Source organism: Scylla paramamosain, unplaced genomic scaffold, assembly GCF_035594125.1.
Source record: "Scylla paramamosain isolate STU-SP2022 unplaced genomic scaffold, ASM3559412v1 Contig6, whole genome shotgun sequence".
Lineage (NCBI taxonomy): Eukaryota > Metazoa > Arthropoda > Malacostraca > Decapoda > Portunidae > Scylla > Scylla paramamosain.
This window is the reverse complement of record NW_026973671.1, coordinates 777,437-792,500: the sequence shown is the minus strand read 5'-3', so window position 1 is coordinate 792,500 and position 15,064 is coordinate 777,437. Positions and strand designations below refer to the sequence as shown.

At 41.6% G+C, this 15,064-nt stretch overlaps 1 protein-coding gene across 9 annotated transcripts in view; it reads left to right on the top strand.

Moving 5' to 3' along the window:
• Nucleotides 1-15,064, top strand: part of LOC135096750 (GTP-binding protein 10 homolog) — an 80,692-nt gene that overhangs the window by 63,605 nt on the left and 2,023 nt on the right. For 3 of the 9 annotated variants that reach the window (XM_063998489.1, XM_063998490.1, XM_063998491.1), the window contains exons 2-8: nt 808-899; nt 1,269-1,395; nt 3,121-3,345; nt 4,685-4,808; nt 7,319-7,527; nt 8,271-8,368; nt 13,112-13,266. In XM_063998489.1, the coding sequence (XP_063854559.1) occupies nt 1,306-1,395; nt 3,121-3,345; nt 4,685-4,808; nt 7,319-7,527; nt 8,271-8,279 (657 nt within the window). In that variant the 5' untranslated portion in view covers nt 808-899; nt 1,269-1,305 and the 3' untranslated portion in view covers nt 8,280-8,368; nt 13,112-13,266. Of the gene's footprint in view, nt 1-85; nt 347-807; nt 900-927; nt 1,180-1,268; nt 1,396-3,106; nt 3,346-4,684; nt 4,809-7,318; nt 7,528-8,270; nt 8,369-13,111; nt 13,267-15,064 lie in introns of those variants that run through there. The other 6 variants (XM_063998488.1, XM_063998493.1, XM_063998487.1 and 3 more) reach the window with 6 other exon arrangements.

Here is a 15,064-nt window from a genome sequence, read left to right as displayed (position 1 = left end):
ATATTGTACTTAATAAAATATAAAATGTGATAAATATACGCTTAAAATTAGGATCTTATTAACTAAGGTGGTATTACAGGAGGAGGAGGAGGAGGAGGAGGAGAAGGTTTTGTATTGCTGTACAGGAGGAGGAAGAGATTTTGTGTTGCTGGCAAGAGGAAGAGATTTTGTGTTGCTGGGAAGGGGAAGAAGAAATTTTAGGCAGTGATGGAGAATGTGGGTCCCTCCTGGCTGGGTCCTGCACAGCAATACAAAACCGTAGTGGTTGAGGGCCGTAGTGACTGGTTCCCATCCTGGTGGTATGAGTTGCCAGCGCTGCATCTCTTCTACAGTGCTGCCATGCCAGGTGAGTGAGGCAGCCTGGCATATATAGCACAGTGGAATGTTATGATGGACAGCTAATGTACGTGCACAGGAAAAATAAATGCTGGATTCTTTAAAAAATCAGTTTGTATTTTAGTGGAGAAAGGCCAAGCATAAGTTAAAAGTAATGTGTGGGATCCAAGGAATTAGTAATGTTTTCTTTGAAAGCTACTTGGATGAATTTCAATGGAGAAAAAGGTTCTGATAAACTGGAATGGCTGCCGTCACCATTCTTTTTTATTGACAGGAAAGAATTGGTTCTGAAATAGACTGGTGGATGAATGGAATGGACTCAGTAATCAGTTGTTAGTGTATATGTGTGTATGTGTGTGTGTGTGTGTGTGTGTAGGATGGTTAAGCTGTAATCAGTAGAAATATTTCCCTAAGTTAAGATGTGATTTTTATCTTTTCTTCCTTTATTTATTTATTATTTTTTTTTTTTAGGTGAGATAAACTGTGCAGGGGACAAGGTGTTGGTGGCTTGAGGTGGGCAGGGCAGCAATCCCAGCAACCAGTACAATGGGCAGAAGGGACAGGTGGGTACTGGTGGGGCATCAGGAACACTGGCACTTCCTTGGCTTATTTATTTATTGATTGATTGATTTTCATGTAAGTGGGTCACTGGCCAACAGCAACAAAAGGTTAAAAAGGAAAAAGAAAAGGCTCACTAGAATGCCAGTCCCTAAAGAGAGGTCAAAAAGGATCATCGATAATTGGAGGACAAGTGTCTTGAAATGGAAACCTCCTCTCATACATGCAAAATGTACTCTGTGCATGGACAGATAAGGCACCTGTGCAAAGTTAGCAGCTGTGGGGGTGAGAAAAACTATGTACAAACCTGCTGGCTTCTTGCACTACCCCTTTAGATGATGTGTTCTCATGTTCCTATGTTCTCGTATCCACAGGGACACATTGTGAAGCTGGAACTGAAGCTGTTGGCCGATGTGGGTCTGGTGGGCTTCCCTAACGCTGGCAAGTCCACACTGCTGTGGGCCATCTCCAGGGCCAGACCCAAGGTGGCCAGCTACCCCTGTGAGTGTTCTGCACCTCTCTCTCTTTGTTCACATCATCTCCACTTTGCTCTGCCTCATGTCTGCTTGATTTTTTGACTGCACTGCTCATTGCCTTTACTTTATACTGTTTCATGTCTTCTCACTATATGTACACTCTCTCTCTCTCTCTCTCTCTCTCTCTCTCTCTCTCTCTCTCTCTCTCTCTCTCTCTCTCTCTCTCTCTCTCTCTCTCTCTCTCTCTCTCTCTCTCTCTCTCTCTCTCTCCACACTTCTCTTTGTCCATGAATATGTCTGTGTGTCACCACACTTCAGGCCAGAAGTATTGCCATAGTGCACACAGTTCATCATTTTCATCCCCTGCCTGTGAGTCACAGCCTGCCCGAGGAAACATAAGAACCATTCCCAAGACTAGACAAGCTTCACTATGAATATTCTTCATGCCTCTACTTTGCTAATCTGTCTTGGGCTCATGAAAGTTATGTAGAAGGTACTCTTTTAGGTACAAGTCATTGCTTCAGAAACATCATTAGTGCCATGTAATAAAATTGAAGACAGGAATTAATGACAGGAGAAGCATATAAAAAAATAATTCATTGAAATATAGTAGTAGTAGTAGTAGTAGTAGTAGTAGTAGTACATTTTATTTTATTTTATGAATTTAATTTAATTTAGATAGATTATTATTATTATTGTTATCATCATTATTATTATTATTATTACATATTATTTCTCCTTATCAGCATAGATAATATTGTGAGATGGAGGCAGTTGGCCAAGTGAATAAGCAAGTTTGGATAACCTGATTCAAGGTTTGTTATGTTCACTTTAAGACAAGAACATCATCCATTGCATAACTCAGGTCAAGGGCAAAAGGAAATCAAGTGCTTGTAAACTTTACCTTAATATATTCAACAATTTATAGCAAACAAAGCTGCCTATTGAAAAATGAAAGGATAGACAGGCCAGCAGATGTTACATCACAGCAGTTTGACAAACAGATTAAGTACTCTCATGATTCACTACTAGACTAGCAACAATCACTTGTTATTCCATTTGTCACCAATACACTCCTCCATCCAACAGGAAATAATAACATACACCATAAACTCACAATGGTTGATAATCACTGACAAACCACAAAGCACTTCACCAAAACCACCACCACAAAACAGCATTAAATAACATAACTGCTCTCACTGAATAAACCAAGACAAGTATCATGAAAACTGAAGGTACATGTACTTATCCATTGCATAGAGTGTAGCAGCTACAAGCAAACCCACCAGTCCCAAGCAGAGGCACAACACAGCTCACTACAGCCCACCAAGAATATCTGTCAGCTTTACCCCCGACCTGGGCTTAGGTTAAGTCCACCTGGGCCTGGCATGTACATTTCCATTGGCCAGCCACAATTCATCCCAAGCTCATGACCTGACTCCAACTTTGGTTAACTAGGAACTTGTAACAATAGATAGATAGATAAATAGATTATTATTGTTATTATTATTATTATTATTATTATTATTATTATTATTATTATTATTATTATTATTATTGTTATTATTATTATTATTATTAAAATAGTACAGATACAACATATCAGACAAACACAAAATGCAAAATCAACTGAAGAGAAACAAAACAGCACATTATAAGCCTAATTTTATGCTGCTCTCTTGAAATAACTCATCATTTAAATTTCTAACGTTATACTTTGTTCCCTCCACCAGTCACGACGCTGCAGCCGACCCTGGGTGTGGTGGAGTACAGTGACATGCGGCGGCTGACCATCGCTGACCTGCCAGGACTCATTGAGGGTGCCTGGGCCAACGTGGGGATGGGGCACTGCTTCCTGCGCCACGTGGAGCGGACACACTTCCTCCTCTTTGTGGTGGACATCAACGGCTTCCGGCTGTCACCCAAACAGCCATACCGCTCACCCACCGAGAATGTCATGCTGGTCAACAGGGTGAGTGTGTGGGTGCCCAGTGCCCTGCAGGGGGTGTGTGGGGCTGAGGAACTTTGGGTGAATGTGATGTCTGTGTGTTTACTGTTTTGACTTGCTGCTGTGTTGTGTTGATTGGCAGCTTTACTCTCATTCTAACTAATAGGAGAGTTACTTGCTAGTGCTCTTAATACTGATTCTGTGCATTTATGGTTGTATGTGGACAAAATGTTTTAGTTTTGATTCTGTTTTTATCAATTTATGACATGATGTTGGAACAGAACTCTATCATGACTTGGGGAAACTCTGTACAGTGTTGACATCTAGCCTACAATGAGTGTCTGGCTTGTGGCTTCCTTGGGGATGTCAGACACACCCTGCTGGTAAACACATGGATGTGAATTTGTGATCCCAAGTTTGAGTCATGTTGGAAGCCGAGTCTTTGTGGCAGTGACAGGGCAGTCGGTCAACCAAAATCCACTCGGGTCATGATGACCACCTTGGCCTGAGTGGTAACATGTCAGACTCATGTTTCTGTGAGTCCTGACAAAGACGTGATCTCCTGTGAAACCCTCTCCTGGTTGATTCATCCTGCCTCATCCTGTCTCCAGACCAGTGTCTCAGAGTTTGCATGATGCCCCAAGGCAGTGGTTTCCAACCTGTGGGGCGCGGCCTTCTAAGGGGGCACGAAGGGCTGCCAGGGGGGGCGTAAGCACTTCATAAAGTAGAAAAATTACTTAGTAGATGATTATATGTCAACATTATTGATTCTGATGGAATACATAATTGGTATACATACATAATTATGTATTGTATAATTTTTTATCTCTGACTTGTGCCGACTATGACAGTAAATAGCAGTATTTAAACCAGAGTGGAGGGGGTGCAGGGAACTTGTCATTTAATGAAGGGGGGGCAAGAATTCAAAAAGGTTGGAAACCACTGCCCCAAGGCATGACATCACAGGGACAGCCTGTCATGCACTTACCCTTCACTCACACACACACACACACACACACACACACACACACACACACACACACACACACACACACACACACACACACACACACACACACACACACACACACACACACTTCATCTTTACTTTAATTAGTGTAGTTTATGACAAACATCCCTCTCCTGCAAAAAAAAAAAAAAGGCCAACAGATCTACTCTTTTACCTCTTGAGTTAATTTGTACCTTATCACAAGCATTGTCATGAGGCCCATGAAATCCACTGCTCTTTTTTTCCTGTTCCTTTGCATCTTACCACAAAGTCTCATAAGGGCCAAGAAATCTGCTGCTCTTTTTCCTTTATTTATATTCCTTTGTACTTACTCCTCCACACCTGTACACACAGGAGTTGGAGCTGTATTCACCTGACCTGCTGAGTAAGCCAGCACTCCTTATGGTGAATAAGGTGGACTCTCCCAATGCTGAGTCTTGCCTGCAGGAACTCCTTCACAACATTAAGAGGATGGAGGGTGAGTACATGGGAACATAAGAATACAAGGGAAGCTGCAAGGATCTATCAACCCACAGTTAGCATTTCCTGTTAGAAATGCCTTCTGATTTCTACTATCATCCCCATACCTGAATTTATCTGGTTTTCTTTTAAAAGCTCCATATTGACAGGGCATTAACAGCCATAAGAAAATAGGGGAAGCTGAGGCAGCCATCAGTCCTTAACATGACAATGCCTGTATGAAACATGCCTGCCTATTTCCACCCATCATCCCCTTCCACAAGTTTGTTTAGTTCTCTTTTAAAGCTTCCTAACGACTCAGCACTAACAACCAGATTACTGAGTCTGTTCTATTCATCAACCACTATATTTGAAAACTTTTTCCTTTGTATCTCATTTAAAGCTAGCTTTATCAAGCTTGAACCCACTATTTCTTGTCCTATCCTGATCACTGAACCTAAGGATTTTGCTCATGTCATCCTTGTTATATCCCCTAAGTAAAGACCTGAGGGAGGAAGAGAGTAGAGACATCTTTTATCATTATCTTTTCATCTCATTTACTCCTTCATTCCTGTTGGTTTAATATTCTGTGTTTGAAGCACCAAGCCAACTGATTATGTGGGACTGAGATTGTTATAGTTATTTTATACTATATTAGGTGAATAGCCTCTCCATTAGGGGCTGATAGGACTAAGAGTGTGAATGATGTGTGTATGAGCGGATGGTGCTTTGTCTGGGCCACCCTGTGTGGGATTGCCAACCTGGTATGTGGACAGATGGACAGATAGATACATGGGTCATTAATTTGGAGCTTGGATATGAAGAAAATGTAAAACTAGTGGAGATATTTCAAAGGACACAGGAAAAAAAGGCTGCAGTGTTTTAGCCATGTGAAGAGAAGGAAAGAGTCATATGTCAGGAGAAGTGTGATGGAGATAGAGGTGCAAGGCAGGAGAGCAAGAGGAAAACTAAACCTTATATGGATAGACTGTGTAAGGAAGGACTTGAGACAGAAACAATTGTCAAAGGAAAATATATATGACTATGCTTGGAGGAGAGCTGGCAAGAACAATGACTCTATAGAGACTAGGGAAAAGATATCAAGAAGAAGAAATTATGGAGGTGTAAGAATTAATAAGGGAATTATTGAGGTGTTTGGGCTGTGGGAGGCTGTGGAAGACAGTGCCTGAAAGTCACCAAATTCAGGGTAAACCTTCCACCATGGTCCAGGAAGTCATCAGCCAGTAGAGATGAGTCCAGAGCCTGACATGCCACCACCTAGTAGGAGGGAATGTATTTATAAATTTCTTGAATAGAGTATAGTTGTCTTACAGGGTTAAGTGTCTTGTAAGGATATAAATCCTGCTATATTTACAGTCAGTGCAGGCTGAGGTGATCTGGAAGTCACACCCTGAGCCTCTTTCCCTTCTAATGTGGCTGCTGACTGGTGCTCTCATAATGTTCTTGACACTTCCTCAAATATATTTAAGATATTTTCTATCACCATATTAATTAAACTTTCCCCAAACAGTTTTTTTTTTTTTTCATATCAACAGGAAAACGGAGTATTAAACCTTCTGGAAACAAAAATGTGTCAGCAATAATTCAAGTCAAGGATAACATTGAAAATGAAACATAATATTGAAAATGAAAACTGGAATCATGACGCCTCTTGTGGTTGAGTCGTCCCAGTAGTAGTGCAGTGACTCTCCTTCACTAGGAATTACTAAAGACTAGTGTTTCTTATTGTTACTGAAAAAGGACAGAATATATTTTCTATCTTAGTTTAAGTAAATTAAATAGATGAAAGAATTTTTGCCTTTGTCTTTTCACGAAATAAGCCTCACTGGCTTTTGAAGTGAGAGTAATGAGCTCATTATATTTAGTGAAGCATTCTCCAAAGTAAAGTCCTCTCTTTTGTAAAGAATTTCCTGTATGTATGGAATGATATCACAGCCTGTGTAACACATTCATTACCTGGTCAACCTACTGTGGGAGGGAACATTGCTACCATTCCAGTATTTTGTAAAGCGTGTTCATGTTCATCTTTGATTCCTGCACTTACATGTGAATCTTTCCTGTAAATTGAAAATGTTTTTAATGCCTTTCTGCACTAAGTGACGTTTCACATGAAGACATTTTGATGCATGCATTCTGTTCATAAAAGGGTCTCAAGTGACAGTCATAGTAATAATCACTGGACTGATGACTGACGTCTGGGAATGTCAAAATGGTGACTAAGAATGTCAGACTATTAACTATTGACTGGAGACTGGTGACTAAGAATTTCAGAGTAGACTGGTGACTTAGGATGTCATTTAGGATAGTGAGTAATGATGAGGATCTTGATTGATGAGTGGTGCCTGAGGAGTGTGACTGGTGACTGGTGATTGAAGGTGCGTCTTGGGTGACTTTATGTATTTGACTGGTAAAATAGAATGTCTCTTAGGATAATGAGTACTGACCATGATTTTTGACTGGTGAGTGGTGGTGTTCCTGGGTGGTGTTAACAACTGGTGTTCCTCACAGACTATGTGTTGTGTTGCTCCTGTGGTGCCAAACTCACAGAGAACTCATGGGATAACTTTGTAAACATCTCCATTCCACTGTCTGAGGCATCCCAGCTGGTGACCATCCTGGGACACCCCCACCTCATGGTCCAGACCCTCAGGAACCCTGCTGACCTTGCTTTTGACTTGGTGACTGTCAGGAGGTCAGGCTGCTCAGGAGTGGGAGAGGTGAGCTGCACTCAAACATGTGTTTTGTTAGTTATGTGTTTGTTCCTGACCTCTAATCCTTCTGCTTATGTTGTCATCCTCTCTTCTCCATTGGGCTCCTCCAATCACAGTCTCATATCTGCATCTTGTTCTATTGCTCCAATCCCTCCTCTGGATCCTCCTAAGCAGAGGTGCCTCTGGCATTTTGTCTCTGCTAGTTGGGGGACCTGATGAGGTATTTTGCTGATTTTCCTTGGAATGGCCACAGCTTCCATGTCAGAGACCAGGGGTGCGTTAAGTTAAGTGACTTGGGTTACCCGGGTCACCCAGTTCTCAACTGAACGCTCTCTTTGCATGACTCGGGTGACTTGGGTGATTTGGGTTACCCAAACCGAGGAGGTGGTGTGCTCTGTGCTTTGATATCACAGCAAAAATGGCCACCCAACCATACTTATATTGGTGTTATACATGCTCAGTTATTGTGCATAGTGCAGGGAGGCTCCCTTACTTTGAAGAACCTTGCTCCAGTTGTCATTGTGGGTGTAAAGTTTTCTGAACACTTCTTCTATCAGTCAGTGTTTCTCAGTGGTGCAAGACTGATACTTTTTTCCTTTACATGATATTTGAGCCAGATACCAAAGTTAGCTGATAGCTTATTTTCCATTAGATGATATTTGAACCAGAAACCAAAGTTAGTTGATATGAACTGATTTTCCTTGAACCAGAGACCAGATCCACCTGACTGCTTTTTTTTTCTTTTCCAGGATATTTGAACCAGAAAGCAAAGCCAGCACAACCCACTTCAAAGCTTCCTTGGAGGGTTTCTATGGATTCATTCTAGAGAAACTGGTCACTGAGAAATGTAAGTATGCAAAAGTTGGAACAGAATTTATTAGCTAATATTTACCTTTGAAGTATGATGTTGTAGTGGTCAGAATGTTTGCTTCTATCTTGTTGGAGTTGTGTTCAGTTTGCATTCAGTTTGCAGTGTGTCCAAGTAACTGCAGTTGGTGTATGCATAGCTGATGTAGAAGCTGTGCCTGCTGCCTCCTTCCTTCTTTTAATGGTGCACCCTTAAATCTTGCCATCACCTAAAATTTTGCACTAAAAATATTTGTAATCACCTTTTTGGTCAGCTTTGCCCTAAGCTAATTTAAAATATATATATATATATATATATATATATATGAATAAAGAAACAGTAATAATATCTAGCTATTATCCTTTAGATAAATCATGAAAACAAATAAACAAAAAAAAAAAATAAAAATAGGAGGGGCATGTGGTCCATGGAAGAACCACATGAGTGAGTTTACATGAGTGATAGGTTTGTTTCTGCAGTTTTCTTAAGGGGTAATACTAAATTATTATTATTGTTTTCCTCGTGATCATTTTTTAATCACCTGAGATCAAGGCTAAGTGATTGGATGGCATGCAGATGTTGATTGACACTTGAAAATTTTGTCATTGTTTTTGCTGCCAACTTTATAATTCCAAGACTCTCTCTCTCTCTCTCTCTCTCTCTCTCTCTCTCTCTCTCTCTCTCTCTCTCTCTCTCTCTCTCTCTCTCTCTCTCTCTCTCTCTCTCTCTCTCTCTCTCTCTCTCTCTCTAAGTAAAATTAAGTAAAGTAATAGACTGGAAATATTAAAATGTATATATCTTTTATTTATATTGATAAATCATCATTAACAAATAACAGTTTTGTGCTTATGTCTTTTTGAACAATGCAGTGTCCTAAACACAGAGGCAGGCAGTCTCCCTATTGAAGCAGGCTGAAGCTAAACACTAGAGGCAACAAGATTCAGTCTACTTTTACAGTGTGCAGCTTTACATATAATTTGTAGCATTGGTTGCCTCTTCCAGTTTTTCATTGTTGCGTTCTCATTCCTCACTTGATCCAGGTCAGATGTATTATTTCCACATGTGTTTTGCAGACACCACCTCTATTACAGTTCATTTCCTTCTCTCACCTGCTCTCACATTACATGCTGCAGCCCCACGCAGTGCTGTTTTTTTTTTTTTTTTTTTTTTTTTTTTTTATATGTAGGAAGGATACTGGCCAAGGGCAACAAAAATCTAATAAAAAAATGCCCACTGAAATGGCAGTCCCATAAAAGGGTCAAAGCAGTGGTCAAAAATTGATGGATAAGTGTCTTGAAACCTCCCTCTTGAAGGAATTCAAGTCATAGGAAGATGGAAATACGGAAGCAGGCAGGGAGTTCCAGAGTTTACCAGAGAAAGGGATGAATGATTGAGAATACTGGTTAACTCTTGCGTTAGAGAGGTGGACAGAATAGGGGTGAGAGAAAGAAGAAAGTCTCATGCAGCGAGGCTGTGGAAGGAGGGGAGGCATTCAGTTAGCAAGATCAGAAGAGCAGTTAGCATGAAAATAGCGGTAGAAGACAGCTAGATATGCAACATTGCGGCGGTGAGAGAGAGGCTGAAGACAGTCAGTTAGAGGAGAGGAGTTGATGAGATGAAAAGCTTTTGATTCCACCCTGTCTAGAAGAGCAGTTTGAGTGGAACCCCGCCAGACATGTGAAGCATACTCCATACATGGATGGATAAGGCCCTTGTACAGAGTTAGCAGCTGGGGGGGTGAGAAAAACTGGCGGAGATGTCTCAGAACACCTAACTTCATAGAAGCTGTTTTAGCTAGAGATGAGATGTGAAGTTTCCAGTTCAGATTATAAGTAAAGGACAGACCGAGGATGTTCAGTGTAGAAGAGGGGGACAGTTGAGTGTCATTGAAGAAGAGGGGATAGTTGTCTGGAAGGATGTGTCGAGTTGATAGATGGAGGAATTGAGTTTTTGAGGCATTGAACAATACCAAGTTTGCTCTGCCCCAACCAGAAATTTTAGAAAGATCAGAAGTCAGGCATTCTGTGGCTTCCCTGCGTGAAATGTTTACCTCCTGAAGGGTTGGACGTCTATGAAAAGACGTGGAAAAGTGCAGGGTGGTATCATCAGCGTAGGAGTGGATAGGACAAGAAGTTTGGTTTAGATCATTAATGAATAATAAGAAGAGAGTGGGTGACAGGACAGAACCCTGAGGAACACCACTGTTAATAGACTTAGGAGAAGAACAGTGACCGTCTACCACAGCAGCAATAGAACGGTCAGAAAGGAAACTTGAGATGAAGTTACAGAGAGAAGGATAGAAACCGTAGGAGGATAGTTTGGAAATCAAAGCTTTGTGCCAGACTCTTATCAAAAGCTTTTGATATGTCCAAGGCAACAGCAAAAGTTTCACCAAAATCTCTAAAAGAGGATGACCAAGACTCAGTAAGGAAAGCCAGAAGATCACCAGTAGAGCGGCCTTGACGGAACCCATACTGGCGATCAGATAGAAGGTTGTGAAGTGATAGATGTTTAAGAATCTTCCTGTTGAGGATAGATTCAAAAACTTTAGATAGGCAGGAAATTAAAGCAATAGGACAGTAATTTGAGGGATTAGAACAGTCACCCTTTTTAGGAACAGGTTGAATGTAGGCAAACTTCCAGCAAGAAGGAAAGGTAGATGTTGACAGACAGAGATGAAAGAGTTTGACTAGGCAAGGTGCAAGCACGGAGGCACAGTTTCGGAGAACAATAGGAGGGACCCCATCAGGTCCATAAGCCTTCTGAGGGTTTAGGCCAGCGAGGGCATGGAAAACATCATTGCGAAGAATTTTAATAGGTGGCATGAAGTAGTCAGAGGGTGGAGGAGAGGGAGGAACAAGCCCAGAATCGTCCAAGGTAGAGTTTTTAGCAAAGGTTTGAGCAAAGAGTTCAGCTTTAGAAATAGATGTGATAGCAGTGGTGCCATCTGGTTGAAATAGAAGAGGGAAAGAAGAAGCAGCAAAGTTATTGGAGATTTCTGGCTAGATGCCAGAAATCACGAGGGGAGTTAGATCTTGAAAGGTTTTGACATTTTCTGTTAATGAAAGAGTTTTTGGCTAGTTGGAGAACAGACTTGACATGGTTCCGGGCAGAAATATAAAGTGCATGAGATTCTGGTGATGCAAGGCTTTGTGGGCCACCTCTCTATCATGTATAGCACGAGAACAAGCTGTGTTAAACCAAGATTTAGAAGGTTTAGGACGAGAAAAAGACTGAGGAATGTATGCCTCCATGCCACACACTATCACCTCTGTTGTGCGCTCAGCACACAAAGACGGGTCTCTGACACGGAAGCAGTAGTCATTCCAAGGAAAATCAGCAAAATACCTCCTCAGGTCCCCCCAACTAGCAGAGGCAAAACGCCAGAGGCACCTTCGCTTAGGGGGATCCTGAGGAGGGATTGGAGTGATAGGACAAGATAAAGATACGAGATTGTGATCAGAGGAGCCCAACGGAGAAGAAAGGATGACAGCATAAGCAGAAGGATTAGAGGTCAGGAAAAGGTCAAGAATGTTGGGCGTATCTCCAAGACGGTCAGGAATACGAGTAGTGTGTTGCACCAATTGCTCTAGGTCGTGGAGGATAGCAAAGTTGTAGGCTAGTTCACCAGGATGGTCAGTGAAGGGAGAGGAAAGCCAAAGCTGGTGGTGAACATTGAAGTCTCCAAGAATGGAGATCTCTGCAAAAGGGAAGAGGGTCAGAATGTGCTCCACTTTGGAAGTTAAGTAGTCAAAGAATTTCTTATAGTCAGAGGAGTTAGGTGAGAGGTATACAGCACAGATAAATTTAGTATGAGAGTGACTCTGTAGTCGTAGCCAGATGGTGGAAAACTCGGAAGATTCAAGAGCGTGGGCACGAGACCAGGTTAAGTCATTGCGCACATAAACGCAGCATCCAGCTTTGGATCGAAAATGAGGATAGAGAAAGTAGGAGGGAACAGAAAAGGGGCTACTGTCAGTTGCCTCAGAAACCTGAGTTTCGGTGAGGAAAAGATGAGGTTTAGAAGAGGAGAGGTGGTGTTCTACAGATTGAAAATTAGATCTTAGACCGCGAATGTTGCAGAAGTTAATGAAGAAAAAGTTGAGGGGGCTGTCAAGACACTTAGGGTCGTCGACAAAAAGACAGTCCGACCTGGGGACATTTATGGTCCCCTCCCCAGATGGGGACTCCGAGGCTGGTGTAGGAGTCGCCATGATTTTAAAATTTTTGAGTGAAGGGTGTGTGTGTTATTAGGTGCTTGTAGGTTTGTGTGGAGGAAGAGAGTTGTCTTTAGAGGGCAGGCTGTGACTGCCCCCTTGTGTTGTGAGACACAAAGGGAAACGTTCAGTGAGGTCACAGCTGGGTTTAATGATAAGTTCACAGCACCCCCTGAACAGTGCTTTAGACCTCACTGGGAGTAATTATCGTTTCAGCAGGTGTCTACTGCCTCCTCCTGTGAGGAGGCAGTAGACTTCCTTGTATAACCAGCTCTGCATTCGTTAAAAGCATTCTATATTTCTCCCTTTTCTCTTCATACTTCTTTCATGCAGTTTCATTCTACTTCTGCTTATCTTCTGAAGCAGTATAATATTCAAAACACCTAACTTGTAACAGCTGTATGTCTTGCTTCTCTGTCACCCACCAGTGCAGTATTCTTTTTTTTAATACCAGTTGGTTCACATTCCACTGTACTACCAACTTTCACCAGACTTCCCTCTATCTGTATTAAATGAAAACACTCAGTTTCAGACTCCTCATTGGCCTTCCCAAGCACCAGCAGTTTTAGCACAATGGCACAAGACAGGTAGGACATGGTGCCTCTCAACCTCGAGCTTCTGGCTGAGCTGGAGGAGGAAGCAACCTCTCATTATACTGAGGAGGATAACCAGTTTACAGAGGTAGTGTGTATGTCTGTTGTTACACATGTGTGGTGCTTTGTTTCAGCTTTCCTTTTTTTATTGAGACATCAGCTTAATGTGTGTGCATGCTCAAGTGTGGATGCTTTGTTTCATCTGCCTCTTTTGTTAAGATATCAGCCTAGAGTAATGAAAATTACTTCACATCACTGGGATGGATATTCAGTCACAAAGGAGTATAGTTGCTGAAGCCAAGCTGATCTGCAAGTTGTGCTCTCTGCATGCTCTCTGCCTCCTTCCCCTATCTTTTGAAAATATTGGTATGAAAACATAATGTATGATATCAAAGTATTAACTTTTAGAAAAAAAAATAGTTTAAAGAAATAGACCAGTTATTTACACAACTCATTCATACGCCTGTGTTTCATATCACGTCACTGACTTGCATCACGTCTCCACTGGTGAGTCAGCAGGCATGACTGCATAACCTAGACACAATCAGTGGCCAGTGGGAGCAGCAGCAAGTGAACTGTAAGAGTTTTTAAAAAGAAAACTGCTTGTAATCCATCACCAGATCAATATGGGTGTTTGCTGCTATTGTATATTACCCATGCAAATCAGTTCACACTGTTTGATGTGTAGCTTATTTTATCTTTCCTCCAGGCAGAGAAAATTTGCACAGTTCACAGGCAGTCTCAACAAAGGAAAATAGCCAAGATAAAGCATGTGTGTACACACACACACACACACACACACACACACACACACACACACACACACACACACACACACACACACACACACTTTGTTGATTCATTCCATCTGTAAGCACCCCCACTCTCCCATAGATCACATTAGAACAGAAGTTTGAGGGTTGTGGAAAGTGTGATATTTCCTGCCACAAACACTGTGTGGAGTATGTCGTCCTAAGGTTAAGTGGTGGGACTTTGGCTGACACATAGTGGCAGTTAGAGGAAAATCCCATCATTATTGGAGCAAGACAGCTGAAGGAACAGAACCCCATGATTCTTCTGGATGTCAGTGTGAGTGGCGGAGCATATCATGCTCTCCAGAAGCCTCAAACCTAAAAGCCAGGTGATGTACTGTAACACAGTTTACTCCAGTTTGGTGGGACATTTTCTTGTATGCAGTCCTGATTTGTACCATACAGTCACTCTGTGTAAGTCTTTGACATCACGAGAAATTTGTGCACTTGTATATGCATGCATCACAAAATGCTGCAGATGGGATGAGGTAAGTGATACTTCATAAAAAGGCACATATTTCTCAAGAAAAGTAATTAAAACCGACCCATATTGTCAATCAAAGCAAGTGGGAAGAACTTGAGTATTGCCATTTAGTAGGTATTTTTGGCATGCAGCTTCTCTGTGGTGAATACAGTGGTAAAAATAACTAACATGCTAGTTGGCCACATGCAACTCACCAATCATGTCAAGATGTGCTGGCTGGACTTTTTTTACTCTATCCTTCCACCTCCCTGTGATTCTCTTCTCCTATTACTCTATCACCTTTCACCTTACTTGTTCAGCACTTCTGTCAGCTTTTCCTGCTCTCATTCATCTTAAATCTACTCACAAAAATTCCCTCCCTCCATTAGGTGTTGGTCAGACATCACTCTACCTTTTCCTCTCATCATTCACAGGCAATATTTTTACTGCTTCCCTGACACTGGTGGTGACAATTCTTCATCTGCTTGCATCACTCAAGTATGCTCATCATTATCCTTCTTAAATATAAATATTTCCAGTCACTAACTGTCACTGAAAGCATAGCCCTAACATTCTTCCTCCAATTTAATTTCTTTGAAGTGCACCACACA